General features: G+C 44.3%; 1 protein-coding gene across 2 annotated transcripts in view; it reads right to left on the reverse strand.

Moving 5' to 3' along the window:
* Nucleotides 1–25,899, reverse strand: part of ADGRE1 (adhesion G protein-coupled receptor E1) — a 49,084-nt gene extending 23,185 nt beyond the window's left edge. Inside the window, exons 1-11 of one of the 2 annotated variants that reach the window (XM_067032992.1) lie at nucleotides 25,819–25,878; nucleotides 21,788–21,989; nucleotides 21,571–21,633; nucleotides 18,038–18,070; nucleotides 14,001–14,147; nucleotides 10,203–10,358; nucleotides 8,159–8,302; nucleotides 5,857–6,006; nucleotides 4,587–4,733; nucleotides 3,779–3,867; nucleotides 2,414–2,497 (exon numbers count right to left, since the gene is read on the reverse strand). In XM_067032992.1, the coding sequence (XP_066889093.1) occupies nucleotides 2,414–2,497; nucleotides 3,779–3,867; nucleotides 4,587–4,733; nucleotides 5,857–6,006; nucleotides 8,159–8,302; nucleotides 10,203–10,358; nucleotides 14,001–14,147; nucleotides 18,038–18,070; nucleotides 21,571–21,633; nucleotides 21,788–21,836 (1,062 nt within the window). In that variant the 5' untranslated portion in view covers nucleotides 21,837–21,989; nucleotides 25,819–25,878. Of the gene's footprint in view, nucleotides 1–2,413; nucleotides 2,498–3,778; nucleotides 3,868–4,586; nucleotides 4,734–5,856; nucleotides 6,007–8,158; nucleotides 8,303–10,202; nucleotides 10,359–14,000; nucleotides 14,148–18,037; nucleotides 18,071–21,570; nucleotides 21,634–21,787; nucleotides 21,990–25,818 lie in introns of both variants that reach the window. The other variant, XM_067032991.1, reaches the window with a different exon arrangement.
* Between the last annotated feature and the right edge of the window lie 251 nt (nucleotides 25,900–26,150).

The following is a 26,150-nucleotide window of genomic DNA, read 5'->3' on the forward strand; positions in this document are numbered from 1 at the left end:
GTTTAAAAAGAACAAGTACTTTTAAAGTTTTTTAAACATCTTTATTGGAGTATAATTGTTTTACAGTGGTGTGTTAGTTTCTGCTTTATAACAAAGTGAATCAGTTATACGTATACATATGTCCCCATATCTCCTCCCTCTTGCATCTGCCTCCCTCCCACCCTCCCTATCCCAGCCCTCTAGGTGGTCACAAACCACCGAGCTGATCTCCCTGTGCTGTGCGGCTGCTTCCCACTAGCTATCTATTCTACGTTGGGTAGTGTATATATGTCCGTGCCACTCTCTCGCTTTGTCACAGCTTACCCTTCCCCCGCCCCATATCCTCAAGTCCATTTTCTAGTACGTCTGTGTCTCCATTCCCATCTTACCCCTAGGTTCTTCATGACCTTTTAAAAAGAACAAGTCCTTTAATTTAAAATTTTATATGTATGGTATTTATGTTTCTGGCACTAACTGAGATCTTAAAATAACTATAATTAATTTTATATTATAAAATTAATTTTTAAAAATTATATATTAAAAATTAAAATTATAAAATTAATTTTTATATTATTATATTAATAACATAATTGATACTTATTATGAGCCAAGTATTAAGTGCCTTATATATACACATTTATTTAATTTTATGAAGATACTTATGAAATAGAAGCTATTATTATTTCCATTTTGAAGGAGAAAACAAAGATACATATCTAGTAGGTGGCAGAACCAAGATTTGAACTGTGGCAGCCTGGTATCAGAGGTGGTATCCTTCATCACTGCTCTAAACCACTCATAGCAGGTACTCAATGTGTGCTTCAATGTGTGTGTGTGTGTGTGTGTGTGTATGTGTGTGTTATACAAGCATTCACAAAGTAAAAAAAAGATATGGAAAGATATGCATCTAAATGTTAACATTGGTTATGCCTAAGGAATAGAGTTAAGGAAAGACTAGCAATAATAATATTAATGCTGATACTGTTCCTTTGATTATTGATTATTGTCAATAAACTGACTATTAAAATGTAATACCGACAAAAAAACATGAAAAGAATTTACAAGCTCACAACCTAATAAATGAAGGGAAGAAATTAGTTGAATCCAATCCAGTGGTGAAGGAAATTAACTGAAATCTTAGCAGGGAAACCAATTTCTATGTATCCAAGTTTGATGATAAGAAGATGAAAAGAATTGCAATAAAAACTGGATCAGAGTGAAACTTGAGAGATGTTTGTCTGGGAAAAACAGAATGCACTGAGTTTTGTAACCATATCCCAAATGAAAGGCATGAGTTTGGGGTCCCCCCCCACCGACAGAGCAGGAAAATCTCAGCTAGAATCATCCTGAACATCTGTGGTTCTCAATTCTGTGGCTGATGAAATCTCATCAAAACCTCCTTTGACATTAAATCTATTCTTCTATGGCTAGGAAGTTTATTTTATATCCTCAGGAAAGAAAAAAAAATAGCAAGCAAGCTAAAACTCCATACTGGTAATACTTTTGTGTTAATTTAGAAGGTTTTGTAATCTTTGGCATAATTTGGAAATCTATTGTTTAAAGGGCTGAAACAATTTGACACGTTAGAGAAGGAGACCAATTAACCACATGATTTCATGGCAAAAAGCAATTAGACATGATTTTAATATGAACAATTTAAGAGAACATGGCTGTGGATACACTGTATTACACATTTTTTTAAAACTCTGAATTATTATATTTATACACGTGACTGAGTGGATTTATGAATCCCTTAAGGGCATAGTGACCTTGCCTTTAGGTTTGTAAATCTTCCTCATTAAGTACTTAAAATCTGGGGAGAAATGAGAATATTTGTAAACATGGTAGAAAATGTTTGAGGGAATTGAAATAAATGTGTTGAAAGGGTTCATTGTTTACACAAATTTAATCTGAAAACCCTATGAATAAGTGTACACTTCATGAATAAATATGTTGTACTAATAAATTAATTTATAAGTCACCAGAATACAAATGAAAGTGTTACTCTTATTTTCATACAGATTTATAAATGAAATAACAACATCCATAAGTTGCAGGGCTTCCCTGGCGGTCCAGTGGTTAAGACTCTGCACTCCCATTGCAAGGGGCACAGGTTCGATCCCTGGTCAAGGAACTAAGATCCCGCATGCCCCGCTACACAGCCAAAAAGTTAAAAAAAAAAAAAAAAAAAAAAAGAGGAAGCCCAGTGGAGTTGGTGGGGGTGGGGGGGGAGGAGAGGTACTCAGGTAATAAAACTCACAAAACTGTACAGAAAAGGGCAATATTCCTGCCTGTTAATTTTTCAGACCTTACAACTGGAGTGGATTCAACGTTAACTCACAACCCACTCATGGTAAAGAGGATTTCGTGCACCCGAAGCGCGCCCCCAATACGTTTGAAACTCGAAACGTGATTATGAAGACTCCATTGTTACCTTCAGAGAGACGTCGGTGGTTTTGTTCTTACAGACATCATCCAGAATGCTGAGGGTGGCATTCATCAGTGCACAAAAGGGAACCTGTATTCCAGAGGGAAGAGCATTTGTGAGCATCGATCAAGTGTGCCGTGTACAGACTGGGCCGTCGAGCCCACCACAGGGGATGGTCCTGAACTCCTGAGGTGTCCCAAGTCTCTAGAATTCTCAGGGAGATTAAAAACTCACATTTTGATCAGAACCGGAAGCATAGCATCTTTCTCTTCCATAAATAAGCAAAGAAAACATCAACCAACAGCAGAACTATTGAGTGGGGTGAATAGACCAGTGGTCCAAGTGGAATATTATTCAGCCATGAAAAGGAGAGAAGCACTGACACTCGCTACAATGTGAATGGATCTCGAGAACACGCTGCTCAGTGAGAGAAGCCAGGCACAAAATGGTACGTAGTGTGTGATTCCATTTATACGAAATATCCGGAACAGGTAAATCAATGGAGATAGAAATTAGATTACTGTTTATCGGGGGCTGATGCCAAGGGGGGAATACAGAGTAACTGTCGATGGGTACCTAGGGTTTCTTCTGGGGGTGATGAAAATGTTTGGGAGATAGGGGTGGTGGTTGCACACCATTGTGAGTGTACTAAATGTCTCCGAATTGTACACTTTTAAATGGTGAATTTTATGTGTATTTCACAATTTAAAAAAAGCAACAGTGAACCAAAGTGCATGGGAATTCCAAAGCTAATTTACAAACTCACATTTAATATAGTGACATCAATACCTGAAGATGCTTCTGGAGTCTTTACTTACTAGAATGACTTCATTAGAGAATCAAGACATCCAAATTCCTCTGCCTGGCCTGGAGGCTGTGTATCACCCATCCCATATCACACGGATGCAGCACATACACCTTCACTAACAGTGAGACTCCAATACCATTTCTTCTTTTAGTAAATGAATCCCCAAGTTTTAGATAGACAAATGTCCTTCCTTTCCAGCTGTCCTTGAAGCTATGTGTAAGGAAAAGTGATACTGGGTCATACTCTTAAAGGGAAGGACTGTGCCTTTCACTTCCCCTTCTCTTCTGCCCACCAGCTGGAATGCAGACTTGATGTCAGGAACTGGAGCAGCCATTCTGGACTAAAATGAGGGAGACTTGTGTTGGTGACGGCAGAGTATTATGAAGCCAAGCCATCATGTCAGCTCTCAGCAGCTTATACTCAGACTGTTACAAAGAGAGAAATAAACCTATATCTGGTCTAGGCCACCGTATTTTTTGACTTTGTTAAAGCTGCAAAACAACATTCTACCTAAGTGCCTTCTGGCAAAACGTCAAGAACTAGGAACCTTCAAAAATACTTACATATTCAGGCTCCACTGCTGCTCCCACTTGGCATAGCTGGACCCACTCATTGTTGGGTATCACATCTTCTTTACACTTGAAGGGAACCCCTAAGAAGAAAAAGCAAAAGCAACCAAATCAAACTTAACCACAACAAGATATGATTAAAAGGCAAGTCTGATTTCTTCACCCCCTGTTTGAAATCCATCCGTTGTCATATTTTACAATAGTGGAAATGAACAAACTACAGCTACACGCTACGTCAGCGGCTCTGAGAAGCATGACAGTAGGTGAAAAAAGCAAATCAGAAAAGACTATACATAATATGATACCATTGTTATAAAGCTCCAAAGCAAACCAAACTAAGCAAGATTGTTTAGAGGGGGAATATTTTAAGTAGGGGAATTACAAAGTTCCACGTGGTTCCCTCTCGGGGCGGGGGGGGTCAGGGATACGGAGTAGGGAAGAAGCATGTAGGAAACGCAGTGGCATTGATGATGCTCTAGTTCTCATGTTGCCAAGGGCCTCAGATATACTCATTTTATTATTATACTTCATTGCCTCCATATAAGTTATCTATACTTTTAATATATCAAATAACCCATAATTTTAAAAAATTTAAACATTTCAAACTTCCCCATGGATTGATGCTTCAAAAATAATTTATCAAATGAGTGATTAATGAATGAGTAAATGAACAGAAAAAGAGAGAATATGTGGATGAGATTTTAAAAAAAAAGAAGAGGGTACAGAGGTTGGGAAAAGTGAGGATTCTACAACCAAAGCAAGACACACATTCCATTGCCAAGACGTGTAAGGAGATTATTACTTTTGCAACTGAAGTTGCCATATTTCCAGGAGACTTTTGGATTGGGATGAAAGCCCACCACGCAGCCACAGCTGTAGGAGCCCGGGGTATTGGTGCAGACAGAATTTGGGCCACAGGGTGATGGATCCTGGAGGCATTCGTCAATATCTGCGAAGAACTCAAGAATATCAAACAACTCAGAGGAGTAAGGAGATACTTCTTTCCAGGGATGTCCAGCAAACCCTCCGCTCACCTATGTAGTCCACTTTTGGGTCTATGGAGTTGAGCTGTCCATTGCTTGGTGCAAAGCCAAGGTGGCAGGTACAAAAGTAGCTCCCGGGGGGTGTTGGTGCATGTCGCATTGAAAAGGCACTTATCAAGGCACTCATCAATATTTGTGGAGTAGAGAATGGGCATGAGGCAGAGTGGGCCGCCAAGCCAACAAAAATCATGCTTCGCCTTCCAAAGCAGAGAATGGTCGCTAAAACATGGCATCCCAACCAGGAACTACATTTCCCAGAACCCTCTGCATCTAGATGGGATCATGTGACTAGCTTTCACTTATGGGAACATGACATATGTCACTTCTGGGCCAAGGTGGTTAAGAAGTGGGTGTGCCTTTTCTCTCTTTCCCCACTGCTGGCTGGAACCAGGAATTCTAATGCCCTAAGGGATAGAAGAACCAAGAGATACAAGGAGACTGGACACGTATACCACCTTGAGGAGGAAAGCTGCCCTTTGGCCAAGTATATCCATATTGGATTCATATGAGAGTAAGAAATTTCTATTATGTTGAACTAGTGGTTCTCAACTGAGGGCGATTTGCCCCTCTGGGGACCTTGGGCAATATCTGGAGACATTTTTGTTGGTTGCTGGGATCCAATGGATCGAGGCAAAAGATCCTATAATGCACAGGACAGGCCCCCAGAACAAAGAGCTATCCAGCCCCAAAAGTCCATAGTACCAAAGTTGACGAACCCTGACCTAACTAATCTCCCTCAGAGGGTTTCTGAGCTAGCTGCCATGCTCTGAGGGAGCCCAAGCAGCCATGAGGAAAAGTTCATAAGGAAAACTGAAGGGCCAACTGAGCTTCCGGCCAGAGACCAGTGCCAACTATCAGCCATGTAAGCAAGGTCATTTTGGACCTGCCAACCTTCCTAGTGCCCCAGAAACGCCATATGGTCAACCCACAGAATCAAGGGCAAGAACAATTGATTGTTGATATAAGCCACTACATTTCAGGGTAGTTTGACATCCGCTGAGAAGTCCCCCAAATGGCTGGAAGAGTTACCTGTACACTTGAAAGCCTCAGGTTTCTCAGGGCTCCACAAATCAGGCGAAAAGAATCCCGGCAGGCAGGAGCAACTGTATTTTCCCAGGATGTTGGTGCAGAGGGAACCGGGACCACAAAGTGTCGAGTTCCTGGAACATTCATCCACATCTAAGCAGAAAATCAAAAGGATGAAGGCTGCTGAGGCTACAGCAGCAGTTCATAGCCCTACCACTGACCTAAAGCCAATGGGTTTGCCCAGCTCCTCGGGACTCACCTTCTTAAACACATTTGCATCACTATGAAAAGGAAACATTTAGAGGCATGGGTATGACCCATGCAAATCTTCTGATGAGGCTCGCCACAGCTCAGGATAGAATCCAGACTCCTCATTGGAACATATAAGACCCTAAGAGTCTGTTCCCAGCTGAGCTCATCCTTTCCTTCTAATCCCTTCATAATTCATGATCTGGATTCATCGATTACCTGTAGGTTCACCAAGGCTCATTCCCTCTCACCTGTGTTCCCTCAGCCTCAAACTCGTTGATGAGTCTCAATTCCTCTCCAAGAAATCACTGTACCAGAGTGGAGGGGTAGAGAGCATGGACATCTTGAGTTCAAAGCCTGGCTCTGCCCCCTTATAACCTGCGTGTTACTGGGTGCTATGGAGTGAATTACGTCACCCCCCCACCCCAATTCACATGTTGAAGCCCTACCCTCCAGTGGGATGGTATTTGGACGTGGAAAATAATTAGGTTTAGATGAGGTCATGCAGGTGGGATCCTCATGATGGGATGAGTGTCCTTATGAAAAAGAAGAGAGAGGAGGAGGAGAGGGAGAAGGAGAAGAAACACAAGAGCTCTCTGCCATGGGAGAACACAGCAAGAAGGCAGCTGTGTACAAGCCAGGAAGAGAGCTGTTTCCAGAACCCTGCCGTGCTGACACCTTGATCTTGGACTTCCAGCCTCCAAAACTGTGAGATAATAAATCTCTGTTGCTTAAGCCCCCCAGTCTCTGGTACTTTGTTATGGCAGCCTGAGCTCACCAATACACTGGACAAGAGAATTCATCTCCGTGTGTCTCCGTTTCCTCATCTGTGAAGTGGAAGTAATCATAGAACCTACCCCACAGTGTCGTTCAGAGGATTACATAAGATGATACATTATCTTTAAACACTCAGAGCAGAACCTGGGACAGAGCAAGTACTATGCTAAGTATTCGTTAACTAAAATAAGAAGTTAATGGCAAACGTGTTGAGTTTCCTTTGTGGCAGGCGACGAGGAAGAGTCTTTACATGCATCTACGCAACAAATGCTCACAGCAGCCCTGTGAGGTGCAAACTAATATTTGCATTTTTCAGAGGAGGAAACGGAGGCTTCAAAATTGTGCAAAGTCACATAGCTTGTGAAAGGCATAACCGTAATTTAAATTCAGGTTCTGTCCGGCTCTGGAATTTTTACGTGACAGCTTTCCAGGCTGTCTTGAGTCTCAGAGACTGGAAATTTGGTGACTAAATTGATACCTGTCCTGCACAAGCCCGCCCTGAGTTACCAGCAGGTGTAGCCTCATTCAGAGACAGCAGATCATGGTGGCTGAGGGATGAAGTCACACTAAACATAGTTCTACCATGACTCTCTTATTTCCTTTCTATTTGACCTTGGGAGAGGTGATTCCACCACAATGGAGGCTCAGTTTCCTCATTTATAATATGGGTATAAAGTACCATTGATAGCATCAGGTTGTGGGGATGACTGAATGAGCACACATATGGAAGAGCTTAGTGCCTTGGCTGGGATCCTGCCTTCGGGACTGTGTACCTGCTGTTCCCCCCTCCTGAAACACCCTTCCCCAGATAACCTGTATCTCACTCCCTTCAGGTCTTTTCTCAAACATCAACTTCTCAGCATGGCCTTTCCCTACCACGCTCTTAAAACTACAACTTCACCCTCGAGTACTCCCTACCCACCTGTCCTGCCGTCTTTGTCTTCATCTCCTTTAACTACCCCTGACACACAATATGTCCATGAACGTATTTTGTTTGTTCCCTACCTCTCCCCACGCTGGATGATAAGTTCCATGAGAAGAAGTATTTTTCCCTGCATTGCACACTGCTGTCTCCTCCACCCCTAGAATAGTGCTTGGCATGTAGTAAGTGTTCAGGAAGTGTTTGTTGAATGAATGCACGCATGAATGAATGATTATTGGCTTCAGCTCTGCAGATGAGGGCTTTGCATTCAGCTGAGACCCACCTCAAATCCTCCCCCACCACTGCTGTCTTTGCAAACAGACTGGACTTGATTCCCCAAGAGACCCACGAACCTACCTTCACAAGTCTCTCCCAGGTCCTGGAACCTCATCTTTCCCCTGCTGGATTCAAATCCTGGGTTGCAGGCACAAGAGTAGCTTCCAAGACTGTTGTGGCAAGTTGAATGCTCTGGGCAAACAATTCTGGCACATTCGTCCACATCTGGTGAGTGGAAATGGAAACCCCGGTCAAGGCAGAGGAAGCAGTGAGGACAGGAGACTGCAAGCAGGAGATTCACTCCACCTGATGCTCCCCAATACCCAGACTTTCCCCTTCTCTCTAACGTCCCTGCAGTTAAGCATGGTCTTGAGAACAATGCTGTCCAACCGTATGCAAGCAAAAGGGTGGCAAATAGTTTCAAGCCACAATGATCATAGACTGCAGAAATGTCTGTCATCCTTTACTCCTCCCTGTGTCCACAACTTGGGATGAGGTTTGCGCCATACCGTGCGACATTGCCACTCCTCTCTTTAAGAAGTGGAGTTTGTTTCCCCGGCCCTTGACTGTAGCTGGCTCTATGACTTGCATTGGTCAATAAATATGGCAGAAGCAATGCGGTGCCAGTTCCAAACTTAGACCTCGAGAAACTTACTTGCTTCTGCTCACACTTTGGACCCCTTGCCTCTGCCATATGAAGAAACCCCAGCTTAATTTAAAAAAAAAAAAAAAGACCAAGTGCAAGAGAGTTGGATCATCCCAGATGAGCCCCAGATATGTGAGACAGCCCAGCCGAGATCAGCAAAGCTGACCCACAGCTGTCCACAAACACATAAACAAGCCCAGTGGAGACCCAAAGAACTGACCAGAAGAGCTCAACCTAAACTGCCAACATGTGGAATCCAGAACTAAACAAATGGTGGTTGTTTTAACCACCAACTTCTGGAGTGATTTGTTACTCGGCAACAGCTAACTGCTACAAATAGATCAGAAAAGTCAGAGATGACTTCAAATATCTCTAACTCCAAGCCAAGGGGGTATGTTGAGGGCCTGATCACTCCATGACTTGTTTGACAGAGTCACCCTCCCTTTAAATAAAGAAGAGTGCTGCAGCAGACTCAGGAAGATGGAGCCCTTGTCTCTTGGTGAGAATATTCTGGCTGCAGTGCAGAGGATAGATTCAAGGGATCAAAACACTAGAAAAAGGGAGAGACTAGTGAGGAGGCTGGTGCAATCATGATGAAACCTAAACCAAGGATGGAAAAGAGTGAAGACATTCAAGACATATTGAGCAGGCATTTTGCCCAATGACATGATGAGTGATTTAATATGGAAGGGGCGGGAGGATCAAGAATAACTCTCAGATCTTCATTCAAACACCTTTCAGGGAAAAGTTTTGGAGTTTGGGTCTGAGCTCTCCCCAGGACAGAGTTTATCTCAGTGCTACTGACACTTCAGACCAGATCGTTCTTGGCTGCGGGGAGGCTGTCCTGTGCATCGGAGGATCTCTGGTCTCTACCCACCAGCTGACAGTAACACAAACCACCCGCCTCCACCACCAGTTGTGACAACCGACAATGTCTCCAGACATTGTCAATATCTCCCCCCGACAGGGTGGTGACTGAATCACTCTAAGGATAGAGCCCCCTGTTACTCTCAAGTACTGCCTGACCCACTGCTTAATTCATAGTAGACCCTCAACGGGAGTTCAAATTCAGGTTCTTCTGCTTAATAGCTGTGTATTCTTGGACAAATGACTTAACCTCTCTGAGCCTCGACTGGATTTTTTTTCTAAAATGAGGATCATAATCCCTACCACATAGGATCACTATAGGAAGTTCTTAATTAATCGAGTAGGTAAAGAAGATCAGGTTCTCTATGACTTCACAGATGGAGTTTTTAGAGGTGAATCCAACTTGGCAGCTGCACCTGTAGCTTCCCAAAGAGTTGGTACACTCAGAATGCTCTGGACAGACCCCCCTGCAGAGGCATTCATTAATGTCTGAGGAGAAGTGGAGGACATTGAGGAGACAAGAGATTAGGTGTCTATGGTTAGAAACACAGGTACCCAACTCCATAGGAGCTGTCCACCAAAGACCCGTGCCTGAGAGCCTGAGCGCATTACCTGTACAGGTGAAATGACCTGGCTTTCCTGGGTTCCAGTTATTTCCAGTGGGAGAAGAGAAACCAGGCGAACAGTTGCACTTATACCTCCCTGGCAGGTTTCTGCAGATTGAGTTAGGACCACATGGTGTGTGGCTCTGAGAACATTCATCTATATCTGGAGAGGAAAAGAGCAGAGTGTTACAAATTTTCTTCATCTTGTGAAAGAGTATGTATTTTCCAAAGTGGGTTAAATCAATGTCTTCCATCCCACATGCCCTTAATTCAACGTCCTTTCATTGGTATTCCTTCCATCAAGCCCTGGGGTCTATATTTCCTCCCCTTGAATCTGAGCATGCTTGTGACTATGGTGGTGGTGACACTAGGTCCTAAATACGCCATGCAAGTCATAAAAATGTCACACACTTCCACCTTGTTCTCTTGAGATGCTCATGCCGCCACACTGTGAGGAAGCTCAACCAGCCCTGAAAAAGCAGCCTATGTGGAGAAGAACCTTAAGACCTCCAGCCCACAGCCCTGGCAGAGCAGCCAGCCAACAGCCAGCACCAGCTTGTCAGCCTTCTGAGTGAGCCCCCTGCAAACTGGAGCCTCTAGCCCCCAGCTGAGCCAACTCAACTAACAATGTGTAGAACAAAGTCAAGCCATCCTCAGCAAACTCAGTCCAGATGGAAGATTTATTCATGAGCAAAACAAATGATCGCTGGTGTTTTAATACACAAAGTTTGCTGCTCCCCAGCAATAGATAACCAGAACAGTTTCCAAACTCATCTCTAGGAATTTACTCATTGGAGCACCCATAGAATTGTGCAGTCGTGGTACCAATGGGGTGGTCCTCCCCTAACCTCCTTCAGCCCTACTCTGTCAAGTCACCCTAAATAAACACTTACGATGCACTTGTCGTGCAGATAGAACTTAAAGGCAAGTACCCTATAGCCCCCTCCCAGCAAACCGTGCGTTTCCTGGAGAGAAATCTGTACCTGCCACTATCTATCAAGATAAGATCACAGCAATGTTCATTCCAGCTTTAAGTGATGAAACATTAGAAAGACCTAGTGTCCATCAATTGCAGGGTGATTAGGTCTGGAGTTGACATAAAGAATAAGGTAGCATGGTCCTTCATTTGACAAATATCTATCAAATATTCACAATGTGTTAGGTACCACAGGTCAAAGACAAAGAGTGGACAAGATCCTTCCTGTAGTATCCACCATTTTGTAGATGGGGAATGTTGCTCTCACCCCTTATTTAAAAACAAGGCGGGGCTTCCCTGGTGGCGCAGTGGTTGAGAATCCGCCTGCCGATGCAGGGGTCACAGGTTCGTGCCCCGGTCCGGGAAGATCCCACATGCCGCGGAGCGGCTGGGCCCGTGAGCCATGGCCGCTGAGGCTGCGCGTCCGGAGCCTGTGCTCCGCAACGGGAGAGGCCACGACAGTGAGAGGCCCGCGTACCGCAAAAAATAAATAAATAAATAAATAAATAAATAAATAAATAAAAACAAGGCACCAACACGACTACTGTGCTTACTGAATAACCCATGAACTGTAGCCTAAAGATTTTAAAAAGTATGTTTGTACAGATGGCCAATGAAAACATGCTCAACATCACTAATTATTAGAGAAATGCAAACCAAAACTACAATGAGGTACCAGCTCACACTGGTCAGAATGGCCATCATTAAAAAGTCTACAAATAACAAAGGCTGGAGAGGGTGTGGAGAAAGGGGATCCGCCTACATGGTTGCTGGGAATGTAAATCGCTGCTGCCACTGCAGAGGACAGTATGGCAGTTCCTCTTAAAACTAAAAATAGAGTTGCCATATGATCCAGCAATTCCACTCCTGGGCATATATCCGGACAAAACCATAATTTGAAAAGATACATGCACCCCAATATTCATAGCAGCACTATTTACAATAGCCAAAACATGGAGGCAACTAAAATGTCCATAAACTGATGAATGGATAAAGAAGATGTGGTCCATATGTACAGTGGAATATTACTCAGCCGTGACAAAGAATGAAATAATGCCATTTGCAGCAATGTGGATGTACCTAGAGATTATCACACTATGTGAAGTCAGACAGAGAAAGACAAATACCGTATGATACCACTTGTATGTGGAATCTAAAATATGACACAAATGAATTTATTTCCAAGCCAGAAATAGACTCCCAGACATAGAGAACTTGTTGTTGTCAAGGGAGTGGAGGGTAGGATGGAATGTGAGTTTAGGATTAGCAGATGCAAAGTATTGCACATAAGATGGATAAACAACAAGGTCCTACTGTAGAGCACAGGGAACTATATTCAATATCCTGTAATAAATCATAATGGAAAAGAATCTAAAAATATATATATATATATATATATACACACACACATATACACAGACACACATATACATATATACATATATATATAAAACTGAATCATTTTGCTGTACAGCAGAAACTAACACAACATTGTAAATCAACTATACTTCAATAAAAAATAATTTTTTAAAAAAGTATGTTTGGGGAACTATAATAATACAAATCAGTTATCTTGTTCAGAGCTCAGCAAATGATTTACAGCCCATAAGTCAAGTCCAGCCTGCCACCTGTTTGTGTAAATAAAGTTTTATTAGAACACAGCCCCACTCACTTATTTATGTATCATCTATGGCTGCTTTTGCACTACACCTGGAGTACTAAGTAGTCAAGAGAGATCATTCAGCCAGCAACCTTCAAAATATTTACTATCCGGCCCCTTACAGAAAAAGTTTGCAGACCCCTGCAAACTATGTCAGAGGCATAGTCGGACCTTTACAGTCAAGAGGAGAGTTTGGGTCTAAATATAAGGAATACAAACCAAAAACTTAGCTTATTCTGGGAATTATTTTAGTTTCTATTATTTATGTTAATAGTCGCTCTTGGGACTGTACATGTGCCTAGCACACTGCATACACTACTGCATATAATCTCAAATATCCTTTAATGTAGGTACTCTTACACTCCCATTTTACAGATGGAAATAGTGAGGCTTAGAGAGATTAAATACAATTTCCCAACCCTTCACAACTGGACTGTGGCAAACAGGTAAGTGGTTGAGAGATCGCTGTTACACTCAAAAAGACCTGGGTTTGAATTCCAGTTCGACTGATCCTAAAGAAGTCATTTCAGTTCTCCAAGCCTTGGTCTTCTCATCTGTACGGTGGAGATCATCACAACGACTACACTTGATGTAATGTGAAAATGCACATAAAGCCCTTCACACAGGACCTGGCACTCAATACATGCAGAAATTCTTGTGATTTGCATGGAGAGGTGACCAGAAGGAAATCAGTGGTTATTTCCGGATATTGACAAATAGCATAATTTTGTTTCTTTTTATTCTAACACTTGTCTCTAATCATTGGAGGTTTTTGTGACCAGGAACAGAAAGAAACAGAGAGAGAGAGAGGGCAGGGGGAGGGAGGGAGGGAGGGAGGAGGGAGGGAGGGAGGGAAGGAGGGAGGGAGGGAGGGAGGGAGGGAGGGAGGGAGGAAGGAAGGAAGGAAGGAAGGAAGGAAGGAAGGAAGAAAGGAAGAAAGGAAGAAAGGAAGAAAGGAAGAAAGGAAGAAAGAAAGAAAGAAAGAAAGAAAGAAAGAAAGAAAGAAAGAAAGAAAGAAAGAAAGAAAGAAAGAAAGAAAGAAAGAAAGGGAGAGACAGGGAGGGAAGGAGGGAGGAAAAAACCCTTGGGAAAAAAGAAAAAGTACCTACATCTGCTGCCCAACCAGCTTCCACCAAATGCTAGGGGATTTTGAGGGGGCATGAACTCACCTTTGCATTCCACTCGTGGGTCCCAGAACTCCTCCTGTCCATTGCTGGACCGGAAGCCTTTTTTGCAAGTACAGTAGTAACTTGTTGAAGTGCTGGTGCAGGTTGCATATGCCGGACACGTGGTGGTATCTGCACACCCATTCGTATCTAGGAAATGGAGAAGAAAGGATTTGGGTTAGAGCACCAAGTGGGCCTGCAAGGGAAGCCAGCGCAAGAGAAGGAAGGTGACTGTTATGGGTTGAATTGTGTCCCCCCCCCCTCCCCCAAATGTTGAAGTTATTGAAGTCCTAAACGCTGGTCCTTGAGAATGTGACCTTATTTGGAAATAGAGTCTTTGTAAATGTAATTAAGACCCAAAATAAGATGAGATTATACTGGGGCAGGGTGGTCCTTTAATCTGATATGATTGGTGTCCTTCTGAGAACAAGAGGCGAGGCACAGAGACAGGGAGAACGGCACGTGATGATGGAGGCAGAGATTAGAAGGGTGCATCTACGAGCCAAGGACTCCCAAGCATGACCAGCAACTCCAGAAGCTGGGAGAGCTTGGAATAGATTCTCCCCTACAGCCTTCAGAGAAAGCACCTTGATTTCAGACTTCTGGCCTCCAGAACTGTGAGAGGATACATTTTGGTTGTTTTAAGCCACCTGGTTTGTGGTCATTTCAGCAGCCCTAGGAAACTGCTACAGCCACAAAGGGAGCTCAGTGAAGGCCCTTATAGACCCCAGACCCTTGCTGCTCCAAGTGTGGTCCTTGGACCAGAAGCAGCATCGACTGGGAGTTTGATGGACACGCAAAATCTCAGGCCCTGCCACCAACCGACTAAATCACAATCTGCACCTGAGCAAGATCCTCGGGTAATTTGTGTGCACACGAAAGTATGAGAAGTGCTGTCCTGGATACTTGCTACTCCAAGTGGGGTCCACAGACCAGTAGCATCTGCTGCATCTGGATCCCCAAGAGATCTTGGGAAATCAGATGCTGATTCGGGTCTTGGGATGGACCTAAGATTCTGCATTTTTAACAAGTCCCTGAATGAGCATCAGAGCTCTAGACAGAAGAGTTATGAGCGAACATTACAGCCCTGCAACTGATTTTATGGCAGCCCCTGCCGACATCTTGATTTTAGCCCAGTAGGACCCATTTCGGACTTCTGACCTCCAGAGCCTTAAGATAATGTTTTTGTTATTTGATTCCACCAAGTCTATGGGAATTTGTTACAGCAGCCACAGAAAACGAATCCAGTTCCCATTATACAGCTGTGGAAAACTGAGGGTCAGAGATGTTCAGTGACTTGCCCAAGGACACACAGCTGGTGAGAGGTGGCAGCAGGCCTGTCAAAATCCAAAGTGCGTGGTTTTCACTACTGCTAGGCAGGGAGGTGTGTCTGGCTGGCTGGAAACGGAATAAATCTTCAGGCAATTTCTAAGACGATGCTATGCAAAAACTTTTGCAATTGGTTGTTTCAAGTCTGTTGTCCTGATGGACTGTGAGCTCCCAGAAGGCAGGGGTTTGTGTCTGTCTCATTTACTGCTGGGTCCCGAGTGCATAGTGGGTGCTCAGTAACGAAGACCTCACTGAGAAGGTAACATCTGAGCAAAGACTTAAGGGAGCTGAGTGAGTGAGTGAGCTACGAAACTATTTAAGCAGAGGAAACAGCAAGTGCAAAGGTCCTGTGGCAGGACCATGCCTAGTGATGTCATGGAGTTACAAGATGGGTGTGTTTGGAGCAGAGTGGATGACAGGTGCATGGGAGGAGGTGATATGACAAAATCATGTAGGATCTGCTGGACCATTGTAAGATTTCAGCTTATTATCAGAGACAGATGGGAGCCATGGGAGAGTTTGAGCAGAGGAGGAATACAGCATCACTTAGGTTTTAACATGATCCTTCTGGCCACTGGTTGGAGGATGAACTGTAGCAGAGCAGAGGTAGGATGACCAGGTAGGAGGCAACTGCACTTGTCCAGGTGAGCAATGATGGTGGATACAGCCCAGGTGGGAACAGTGGCGTGCATAAGATTCTGGGTTTATTCAGAAGGTAATGCTCATGGGATTTGCCGGTGGATTGGATGTGGGATGTAACAGAAAGAGAGAAGTCAATAAAAGTGCCCCCATAAATTAGTCAGATGGGAAATCACGGGAAAGCTCTCTATAAAGTGCTGCAAAAACAAAAGGGTCAGGTTTTCATTACTAAGGTCTTGAGAGCCAGACTCTTTGCTACCTGAACCCTGTCTTGTTTATTTCCCTTCCCTGCGCTATGCCTCAGGTTGTATCTCTCTTCTCATTTCCAGCTTCCTCTTTCATCTGCAAAGGCAACATTTCTTTTTGCAGGTTTACTGTGTATTACCACCTGTGATCTCTCAACTGTGAGTTTCCCATTACTTTCTTTCTTCCTCTAGCTCAATCTCTCAGGACTCAAATCCACCCCAAACCAGAATAGCAACAAGGTCCTGTGTGACCGGGCCACCTGCTAGCTTCTCTGGCTCATGTCCCGCCTGGTCCCGCCACGCACACTCACCTTTGCTCAGTTCTCCAAATTCTTTCTGGCACATCTTAAGACTTGCCAGAGTCCTGTGAGCCAATTCCTCACAATAAATATTTACGTATACTTATATGTAGTTATCCATTCTATTGATTCTGTTTCACTGGATAACCCTGACAAATACGAACACCTACTATATGCCAGGCAATATTCTAAGCCCTGTGGATTCAGCAGAGGAACAGGACATACAAAATTCCCCACCTTCATGGAGATGATAATCTGATGAGGCATACAATGTCAAAAATAGGGTAGTCACTGAGAAGATAACTCATGAGCTGAAGCATACAGAAGATGAGGGAGGGAGCCATGTACATATAGGGAGCAAAAGATTCCAGGCAGAAGGAACAGCACATGCAAAGGCCCTGGGGCAGGAGGCAGAAGGAACAGCACATGCAAAGGCCCTGGGGCAGGACAGTGCCTGGCGTGTTGCAGGAACAGCAAAGAAACCCGGGTGGCTGGAGCAGAGTGAGCAAGGGAGAGAGAGGGAGGAGGGGAGGACAGGGAGGGGACGGGGCAGGTGGTGCAGGACTTTGTGGGCAGCAGGGAGGACTCAGACTTTTGCCCTGAGGGAGGAGGGAGCCCTGGGCAGAGGTGGGGCGGGACCTGACTCAGGGGCTCACAAGAACCCTCTGGAAATTCTTAGAAGGGCAAGGAAACAGGAGACGGGGGCAGAAGCCACTTCAACAATCCAACTGAGACATGCACATGATCCTCAACCGTGAGCAAAACAACTTAATAGATGGTCATTTAATTGACCAACATAGAAATTGAGACTCAAGGAGGCAAAGAGACTTTTTGTTTTTTTTTTTCGGTACACAGGCCTCTCACTGTTGTGGCCTCTCCCGTTGCGGAGCACAGGCTCCGGACGCGCAGGCTCAGCGGCCACGGCTCACGGGCCCAGCCGCTCCACGGCATGTGGGATCCTCCCGGACCGGGGCACGAACCCGTGTCCCCCTGCATCGGCAGGTGGACTCCCAACCACTGCGCCACCAGGGAAACCGCAAAGAGACTTTTTAAAATATAACTAGAACTACCATTTCCTAGGTGTCTTCCATGTGCCGAGCCCCTTCCTTAGATGTTCTGCAGTCCTCACGATAATGCTTTGAGGAGAGATGACCAAGCCATCCTGGTTTTCCCAGGACTTTCCTGGTGTTAGCACTCAAAGTCCAGCATCCTGGGAAAAGTATCCACTAAGCGCTGCCTATTTCTTCCCTCATTCCATCCTCATTAAACCCCTGTGGGATTAACTCCCTTCACTCATTTTCATGGACCTGCAGCCTTGGGTAATTTACTGAGATACCCGAGGTCCCCATGGCGATGAGCCCTGGAACCAAGATTCGAACCCAGGAAGTGTGACTCCACAGCCCACCTCATAACAACTCCACATGGAACTGAGTCATCACAACTTTACTCCATTAGGGAGGGGCTGTCATTAATCAGGTGACAAAATCGAGTGACAGAGGCATTTGCCCAAGGTGGGGGAGTCTCTTACCAAAATGTGTCGACAATCGCCGCGTCCGCTCACCTGCAAGGAAAGAGAAGTCGATGGATCCCTTTGAGATCTGGCCATGACCCATCCTTTCAACCCAGGCTACCTTTGTCCCTGGGTACCAATGATCACAGTGGTGAGTTATGAAAGAGGGAGTGAGGATGTGAAGAGGAAAACCCAGCCTCTTCCTGGGGATTTACCACCATCAGCTCACGAGTTCTTCACACCTTGCCAAGTAAGAAAGGATAGGGTTCCAATGTTCATGGAAGCACTTTTTATAAGAGCCAAGACATGGAAGCAACCTAATGTCCATGGACAGATGAATGGATAAAGAAGATGTGAGATATATATATATATATATACACACACACACATACAATGGAATATTTCTCAGTTGTAAAAAAGAATGAAATAATGTCATTTGCAGCAACATGGATGGACCTAAAGATTATCATATTAAGTGAAGAAAATCAAAGACAAATATCATATGATATCACTTATATGTGGAATTTTTAAAAAAACGATACAAATGAACTTATTGACAAAACAGAAATAGACTCACAGACATAGAAAACAGACTTATGGTTACCAAAGGGGATAGCGGGCAGTGGGGAGAGATACATTTGGGAGCTTGGGATTAACAGATACACACTACTATATATAAAACAGGTAAACAAGGACCTGCTGTATAGCACAGGGAACTATATTCAATTTCTTGTAATAACATATAATGAAAAAGAATCTGAAAAAGAACATATATACTCGTGTGTGTGTGTGTGTGTGTGTGTGTGTGTGTGTGTGTGTGTATATAAAACTGAATCACTTTGCTGGACACCTGAAACTAACACAACATTGAATATTAACTATACTTCAATTTTTAAAAACACTTAAAAAAAGGGGGGGTGGGGGAAATTCTCTGGCAGTCCAGTGGTTAGGACTCCCTCCCTGCTTCCACGGCAGGGGGCATGGGTTTAATCCCTGGTCGGGGAACTAAGATCCCACATGCTGCGCGGTGAGGCCAAAAAAAAAAAAAAAGTTTTAAAAATATGGGTGGGGGGGGATAGCAGCCGCTCTCGGCCCTACCCGCATCCAATTTACCTGATTGGCATCGCACCCCCACCCCCCCGCCGCCACTGGCCTAGAAGTATTGCGTGACAGATGCAGGAGTGTAACAGCCTCTGAGCAGGTGAATGGCTGTGGTGTAATTCACACTCCAGAGCTCCTCCTGGGATCAGGCCTTGGCTGAAACTCTCCTGAAACACCTTCTGAGTGGCTAGTTCTTCCCCTATCCAATCCTGCTTCCCTCCCTCCCCTAACAGTGTCTCCTGAGAGCCCTTCCTTCATAAATGACTCTACTCACACAAGAATCCTCACCTCAGGCTCTGCTTCTATAGCAATTAACCAAAAGCAGGTGGTGATCCTTATTTTTGTTTCTTTGGGTTTTTAAAAAAATATTTTTATTGAGGTATAGTTGATTTACAATGTTGTATTAGTTTCAGGTGTACAGCAAAGTGATTCAGTTCATATACATATATATATATTCTTTTTCAGATTCTTTTCCATTATACGTTATTCCAAGATATTGAATACAGTTCCCTGTGCTATACAGTAGGACCTTGTTGCTTATCTATTTTATATATAGTGCTGTGTATCTGTTGTTTCATTTGTCTTTATCTTTTTTGTAAGAAGGTAATAATTACTTACAGTAAAAAAAATTCAAACAATGCAGAAGTATATAAAATTAAAAGTGAAGATCTCTCTGGGCCCCTTTGTTATACCCAGGGGTCACCACTGTCAAAAGCTTAGAGTGAATCCTTCAAGGCTAGGTCCTATTCACAAGCTCAGTCATGTAAATATAACATTAAATATAAATGAATTTATAAATTCACACAATTTTCTGAACACAAATGGTATCGCTCAACATACAGTCCACTGTGCTGTCCATCACAGTAGCTACTAATCATATATGGCTGTTTACACTGAAATCTATTAAAATTAAATAAAATGAAGCATTGATTCTTCGGTTGCACTAGCCACATTTAAGTTCTCAGTAGCTCCATTGACTAGTGACTACTGTAGATCTAGAACATGTTCATTGTCATAGAAAGTTCTTTTGGACAGCTCTGTTCTACTATTACTTTCTTTTTCATGTGACCAAGAGCAGCAAAATTTGTCAAGTGTTGAAGTTGAGCAATGGGTACATGGGAGTTTGTTATACTATTTTTCCTACCTTTGAACGTTTAAATATTTCTATAACTTAAAAAAATTAAGAAAATAATGTTTGGGGCAACTTTCCAAGTCAGTTCACATGACCAAACTTAAAGCTTTTTATCAGCTGTATAGCATTCCATTATATCCATGGGCTCTAACTGTGCCAGAGATAGCTAGGTAGCCCAAGATAGAACAAAAACTTCACACTCTCCTTTCCATGGTGTAGAATTGACAGTAGGAGGCAACTACCCTGCCATGGACTACATTTCCCAGCTCACCTTGCATCCGGGTATGGTCATGTGACCATGAACGGCCATTGACGTGTGTCACTGCAGAGCCTGGGTTTTAATAATGTGGCTTTGCCACTGTCTGCAGAGTCTCTGAGGTACTAGTATGGCTGAGCCACAAAACAGAAAGCATCTGGGTCCCCGAATCACCACATGTAGGAAAACCACCCACCAGCCAGAAAGATCCTCATTGGACCCTTAAACAAACAAGAATGAAATTTCTTTTTCTTAAGCCACTGACAGTTTGGGGTTTATTTGTTACAATAGCTTGGGTTGGTTCCACAAATGCAACAATTTAGCCAGCCAGTCCCCTGGTGTAAGCATACATTTAGTATATTCCAAGTTACCATGTTTTTTCCCCCAGTGGACAAAACACCCCATTCAGAGTCCACACTTCACTGCTGCAAGATGCCATAAGCTGCCCCTTACGCCAACACCCACACACCATCTCGGGAGGAACGAGAGTAGGGCGAGGAGATTTGAAAGATTTAACTCTTTGTACCATAAAGACTGAGTTTCCCAAATAAGGCTGAGCCAGGAGACTGCGACACTGAGAACACAGAACTGGCCATGTTTCTCCTCCTGCATCCAGCAGGAGCTTGCGTGGAAGATGAGAATACTGAGCGAAACATCTAAAAATGCACCTTTTTCCCCTACGTTGAGTTGTGGTTTAAATAAATCCCATCCCCATCCCCACTGCCCCATCATTCATGAAGCTCTTCTCACACGTGCCAGGTAGTCTACAATGTTACCTCTTTGGTTTTAAGCTTTACAGCATCCCTGTGCCACAGGAACCCTCGTTTACCTGTATCTCGCAGCTGAGGAAAATGAAGATCCAAGAGGTCGTGTGACTTGCCTGAGGTCACACAGCAAGTTTAACGCACAAGAGAAAAAGCTTGGGTGGGAGCCGGGAGACCTGGATGTTATCCCTTGCTCAGCCACGTACTAGTTTGTGGCAAGTGTCCGGTTGTGGCTCAGCCTCCCGGGTCAGAAGAGTCTCCTCCCCGCCACGCTGGGCATATAGATTCCCTAACTTACGTGTTGTCATTGATTCCAGGGAGGGTAATGTGAACATTCCCCAGGTGTATATACCACAGCACCCTGTGAAGAAAGAAAAGAAAAACACCATGACCCATCAAGAAGCTCTTTGGACTCAACCTGAAGAATTACTCTTGGTGTAGCCTCATAGAAACAGGTTTGATGAGCTTAGATGAAAGCCCCAAGGGAATGACAAGCATACATTACTTTATATAACCTTCACAGCCACCATTCCTGCTTTTCTGCACTTCATTTTCGTTTTTCATTTTGTTTGTATTAGCTTCATTTTTTTTTTTTCGTTTACAAACAGTTCCAGATGATTTTCAAAAACATACATTGAGGAAATTCCCTGGAGGTCCGGTGGTTAGAACTCCACACTTCCACTGAAGTTGACATGGGTTCGATCCCTCATCGGGGAACTAAGTTCCCACAAGCCGCACAGCACGGCCAAAGAGAAAAAAAAAAAAACTAACTAATAAGAACCTACTGTATAGCCCAGGGAACTCTACTGAATAGTTTGTAATGGCCTATATTGGAAAAGAATCTAAAAAAGAGTGGATATATGTATATGTATAACAGATTCACTTTGCTGTACACCTGAAATTAACACAACATTGTAAATTAACTATACGCCAACAAAAATTAGAAGAAAAAATAAATCCCATACGTTGAAACATGCATTCTCAAAAGAAATGATATCTCGGGGCTTCCCTGGTGGCGCAGTGGTTGAGAATCCGCCTGCCGATGCAGGAGACACGGGTTCGTGCCCTGGTCCGGGAAGATCCCATATGCCGCGGAGCAACTAAGCCCGTGAGCCATGGCCGCTAGGCCTGCGCGTCCGGAGCCTGTGCTCCGCAACGGGAGAGGCCACAACAGTGAGAGGCCCGCATACCGCAAAAAAAAAAAAAAAAAAAGAAATGATATCTCCCCCCAAGAGGAAAACTTGGTTCTTGGGGAGAGATGAAAAAATCTTACTCTTCATCTATAAGACACACACAGATATACATATAATATATAAATAAGTATATAGTATATCTGTAGTATTAAATTTTAATGGGAGGGTAAGACAATTTTTTTAACATCTAAAATGCAGTGCAGGGCTTCCCTGGTGGCGCAGAGGTTGAGGGTCCGCCTGCCGATGCAGGGGACACGGGTTCGTGCCCCGGTCCGGGAAGATCCCACATGCCGCGGAGCGGCTGGGCCCGTGAGCCACGGCCGCTGAGCCTGCGCGTCCGGAGCGGCTGGGCCCGTGAGCCACGGCCGCTGAGCCTGCGCGTCCGGAGCGGCTGGGCCCGTGAGCCACGGCCGCTGAGCCTGCGCGTCCGGAGCGGCTGGGCCCGTGAGCGACGGCCGCTGAGCCTGCGCGTCCGGAGCGGCTGGGCCCGTGAGCCGAGGCCGCTGCGCCTGCGCGTCCGGAGCGGCTGGGCCCGTGAGCCACGGCCGCTGAGCCTGCGCGTCCGGAGCGGCTGGGCCCGTGAGCCGAGGCCGCTGCGCCTGCGCGTCCGGAGCGGCTGGGCCCGTGAGCCGAGGCCGCTGAGCCTGCGCGTCCGGAGCCCGTGCTCCGCAACGGGAGAGGCCACAACAGGGAGAGGCCCGCGTACCGCACGAACAATAAATAAAATAAAATAAAATAAAATAAAATAAAAGGCAGTGCAGTCCCCCAACATTTAGCTCCTCTCCATCATCACATCATCATCGTCATCACCATCATCATCATCATCTTCAGCATCACCAACATCAATGTCAGCATCACCACTCTTTGCTTATTAAGGGCAGGATAGAGTACTAATGACCAGCGCCAGTGCTGACACCCCAAAGAAACAAGTCTGCATTTTAGCATTTGAGGTCCACAAATTACCGGCTCCTTCTAATGAAACCTGCCAGTCGACAAGTCCCACAGACCCAAACTCCCAACTTTCTTATTATCACTAACTGAAATTTTCTTGCTCTTTAATTATTTTAAAGGGAACAGAACATTGTGTTTAAGCATACCAGTGCTAGGGCCAAAATGCTTGGGCTTAAAAATCTGGCTTCACCAATTACAGACTACGTGGCCTTGGGAAAGTTACTTAATCTCTTTGTGACGAAATTCTCTCCTCCGTGAAATAAGGGAAACGGATCCATTGTACAACACAGAGAAAACCCACATTTGTTGCTTAGATCAGGTCTCCTATTCTTAGATTTGAACCAAAGACCAAAACTCACGAGATCCGTGAAGGAAACCATGACGTGAAAGATAAGCAAGACCAAGAAAAACTGACAACTGAAGTAAAAAAAATTAAGAGAACAGACAGGATGGCTCCATCTCATTGTTCAGGCCTCAGCACAAACATCATTTCTTCAGAAATACCTTCCCCTTCTACGTAACCCCCAGTCACACTCTATGACAATTTCTTTCATAGCACTTGCCACTCTCTGAAATGCTTTTGTTTATTTGTTATTTGGAGCAGAATAGTTTAGAGATGTACGGACTCTGGATCCAGGATGCCTGTTTTTAAATCCTAGCTCTACCCCTTACTAGCTAAATGGTCTTGGACAAGTTATTTAATCTCTTTTGCCTCATTTTTCTCCTTTGTAAAATGGGACTATTTTATTTTAATTGGGGTATAGTTGCTTTACAGTGTTGTGTTAGTTTCTGCTCTACAGCGAAGGGAATCAGCTATGTGTATACATATATCCCCTCTCTTTTGGATTTCCTTCCCATTTAGGACACCACAGAGCACTGAGTAGAGTTCCCTGTGCTATACAGTAGGTTCTCGTTAGTTACCTATTTTATACATAGCAGTGTATATCTGTCAATCCCAATCTCCCCATTCATCCCACCCCGCCCTTTCCACCCCTTGGTGTCCATACGTTTGTTCTCTACGTCTGTGTCTCTATTTCTGCTTTACAAATAGGTTCATCTGTACCATTTTTCTAGATTCCACTAGATTCCATACATGCGCTAGTATATGATATTTGTTTCTCTCTTTCTGACTTACTTCACTCTGTATGACACATTCTAGGTCCATCCACGTCCCTACAAATGACCCAATTTTGAAAATAAAAACAAAAATAAACAAATGGGACCTAATGAAAATTAAAAGCTTTTGCACAGCAAAGGACACCATAAACAAGACAAAAAGACAGCCCTCAGAATCAGAGAAAATATTTGCAAATGAAGCAGCTGACAAGGGATTAATCTCCAAAATATACAAACAGCTCATACAGCTCAATATCAAAAAAGCAAACAACCCAATCAAAACATGAGTGGGGCTTCCCTGGTGGTGCAGTGGTTGAGAATCCGCCTGCCAATGCAGGGGACACGGGTTCGTGCCCCGGTCCGGGAAGATCCCACATGCCGCGGAGCGGCTGGGCCCGTGAGCCGTGGCCGCTGAGCCTGCGCGTCTGGAGCCTGTGCTCCGCAACGGGAGAGGCCACAGCAGTGAGAGGCCCGTGTACGGCAAAAACAAACCAACCAACAAACAAACATGGGTGGAAGACCTAAATAGACATTTCTCCAAAGAAGACATACATATGGCCAAGACGCACATGAAAAGATGCTCAACATCACTAATTATTAGAGAAATGCAAATCAAAACTACAATGAAGTATCACCTCACACCGGTCAGAATGACCATCATCAAAAAATCTATAAACAATAAATGCTGGAGAGGGTGTGGAGAAAAGGGAACCCTCTTGCACTGTTGGTGGGAATGTAAGTGGGTACTGCCACTATGGAGATCAGTATGGAGGTTCCTTAAAAAACTAAAAATGGAACTACCATATGACCCAGCCATCCCACTACCCTGAGAAAATGGGACTATTAATGACCCAATATCAGAGGCATTTAATGAAGATTGAATACATTCTCTATTTGAGGAACTTAAAACGGTACTACTTGGGAGGTTGCTATTACCGTTACTGGCTTCCTTTCTTCCTATCTCCTCCCAGCGGTATGTCAGCCTCACAAGGGCAGAAACCTTGTCTGTTTGTTCACTGCTCTATTCTCAGTGCCTAAAACAGCACCCAGCATACAGTGGGTGCTCAGGAAATACATGGCAACTGAATGACTATAACGAAACTCTTCCTTGACAGGTGAATTCCCTGGGCCGACTGATTTTGGTCAAAGGTTCCCCAGTGATGATGTTTGCAGTGTCCAGCCTAGAATTATGATCTCTTGGCTGGACGGTCTAGGCTCTCCCTTTTCCTTACAGTCTATTTCCAGAGCAGGTTCTCCCCAGACCCCCTATTCAGGCTCATACTCACCCCAAAAGAGGAGAAAACTGAAGTTCCACATCGTGAAGTTTCTGTCATTCAATGAAGAGTACTTTCTCACTGTTCTCCGGGTTTTCAGTAACAGAGGGTGTGGGGAGAGGGGAGGGGCAGAGCCAGAATTACTCAATGCAGCCAAGGCATCATGGTCCTTTCTGCTGAGTTGCCTCCACTCATAAAGGAGAGTCTGACAAACCTCTAATCCTCTCCTTTCTCCACAGTGAAGAGAAGTGTGTCTGGCTGATGGGTCCCTGTGTGAGTCTATCTCCCTCTCTCTCTCTCTTTCCTTCCTACTCACTTTTTTCTTCCCCCAGCAACATCTATCT

This window comes from Kogia breviceps, chromosome 4 (assembly GCF_026419965.1).
Source record: "Kogia breviceps isolate mKogBre1 chromosome 4, mKogBre1 haplotype 1, whole genome shotgun sequence".
NCBI classification, from domain to species: domain Eukaryota; kingdom Metazoa; phylum Chordata; class Mammalia; order Artiodactyla; family Physeteridae; genus Kogia; species Kogia breviceps.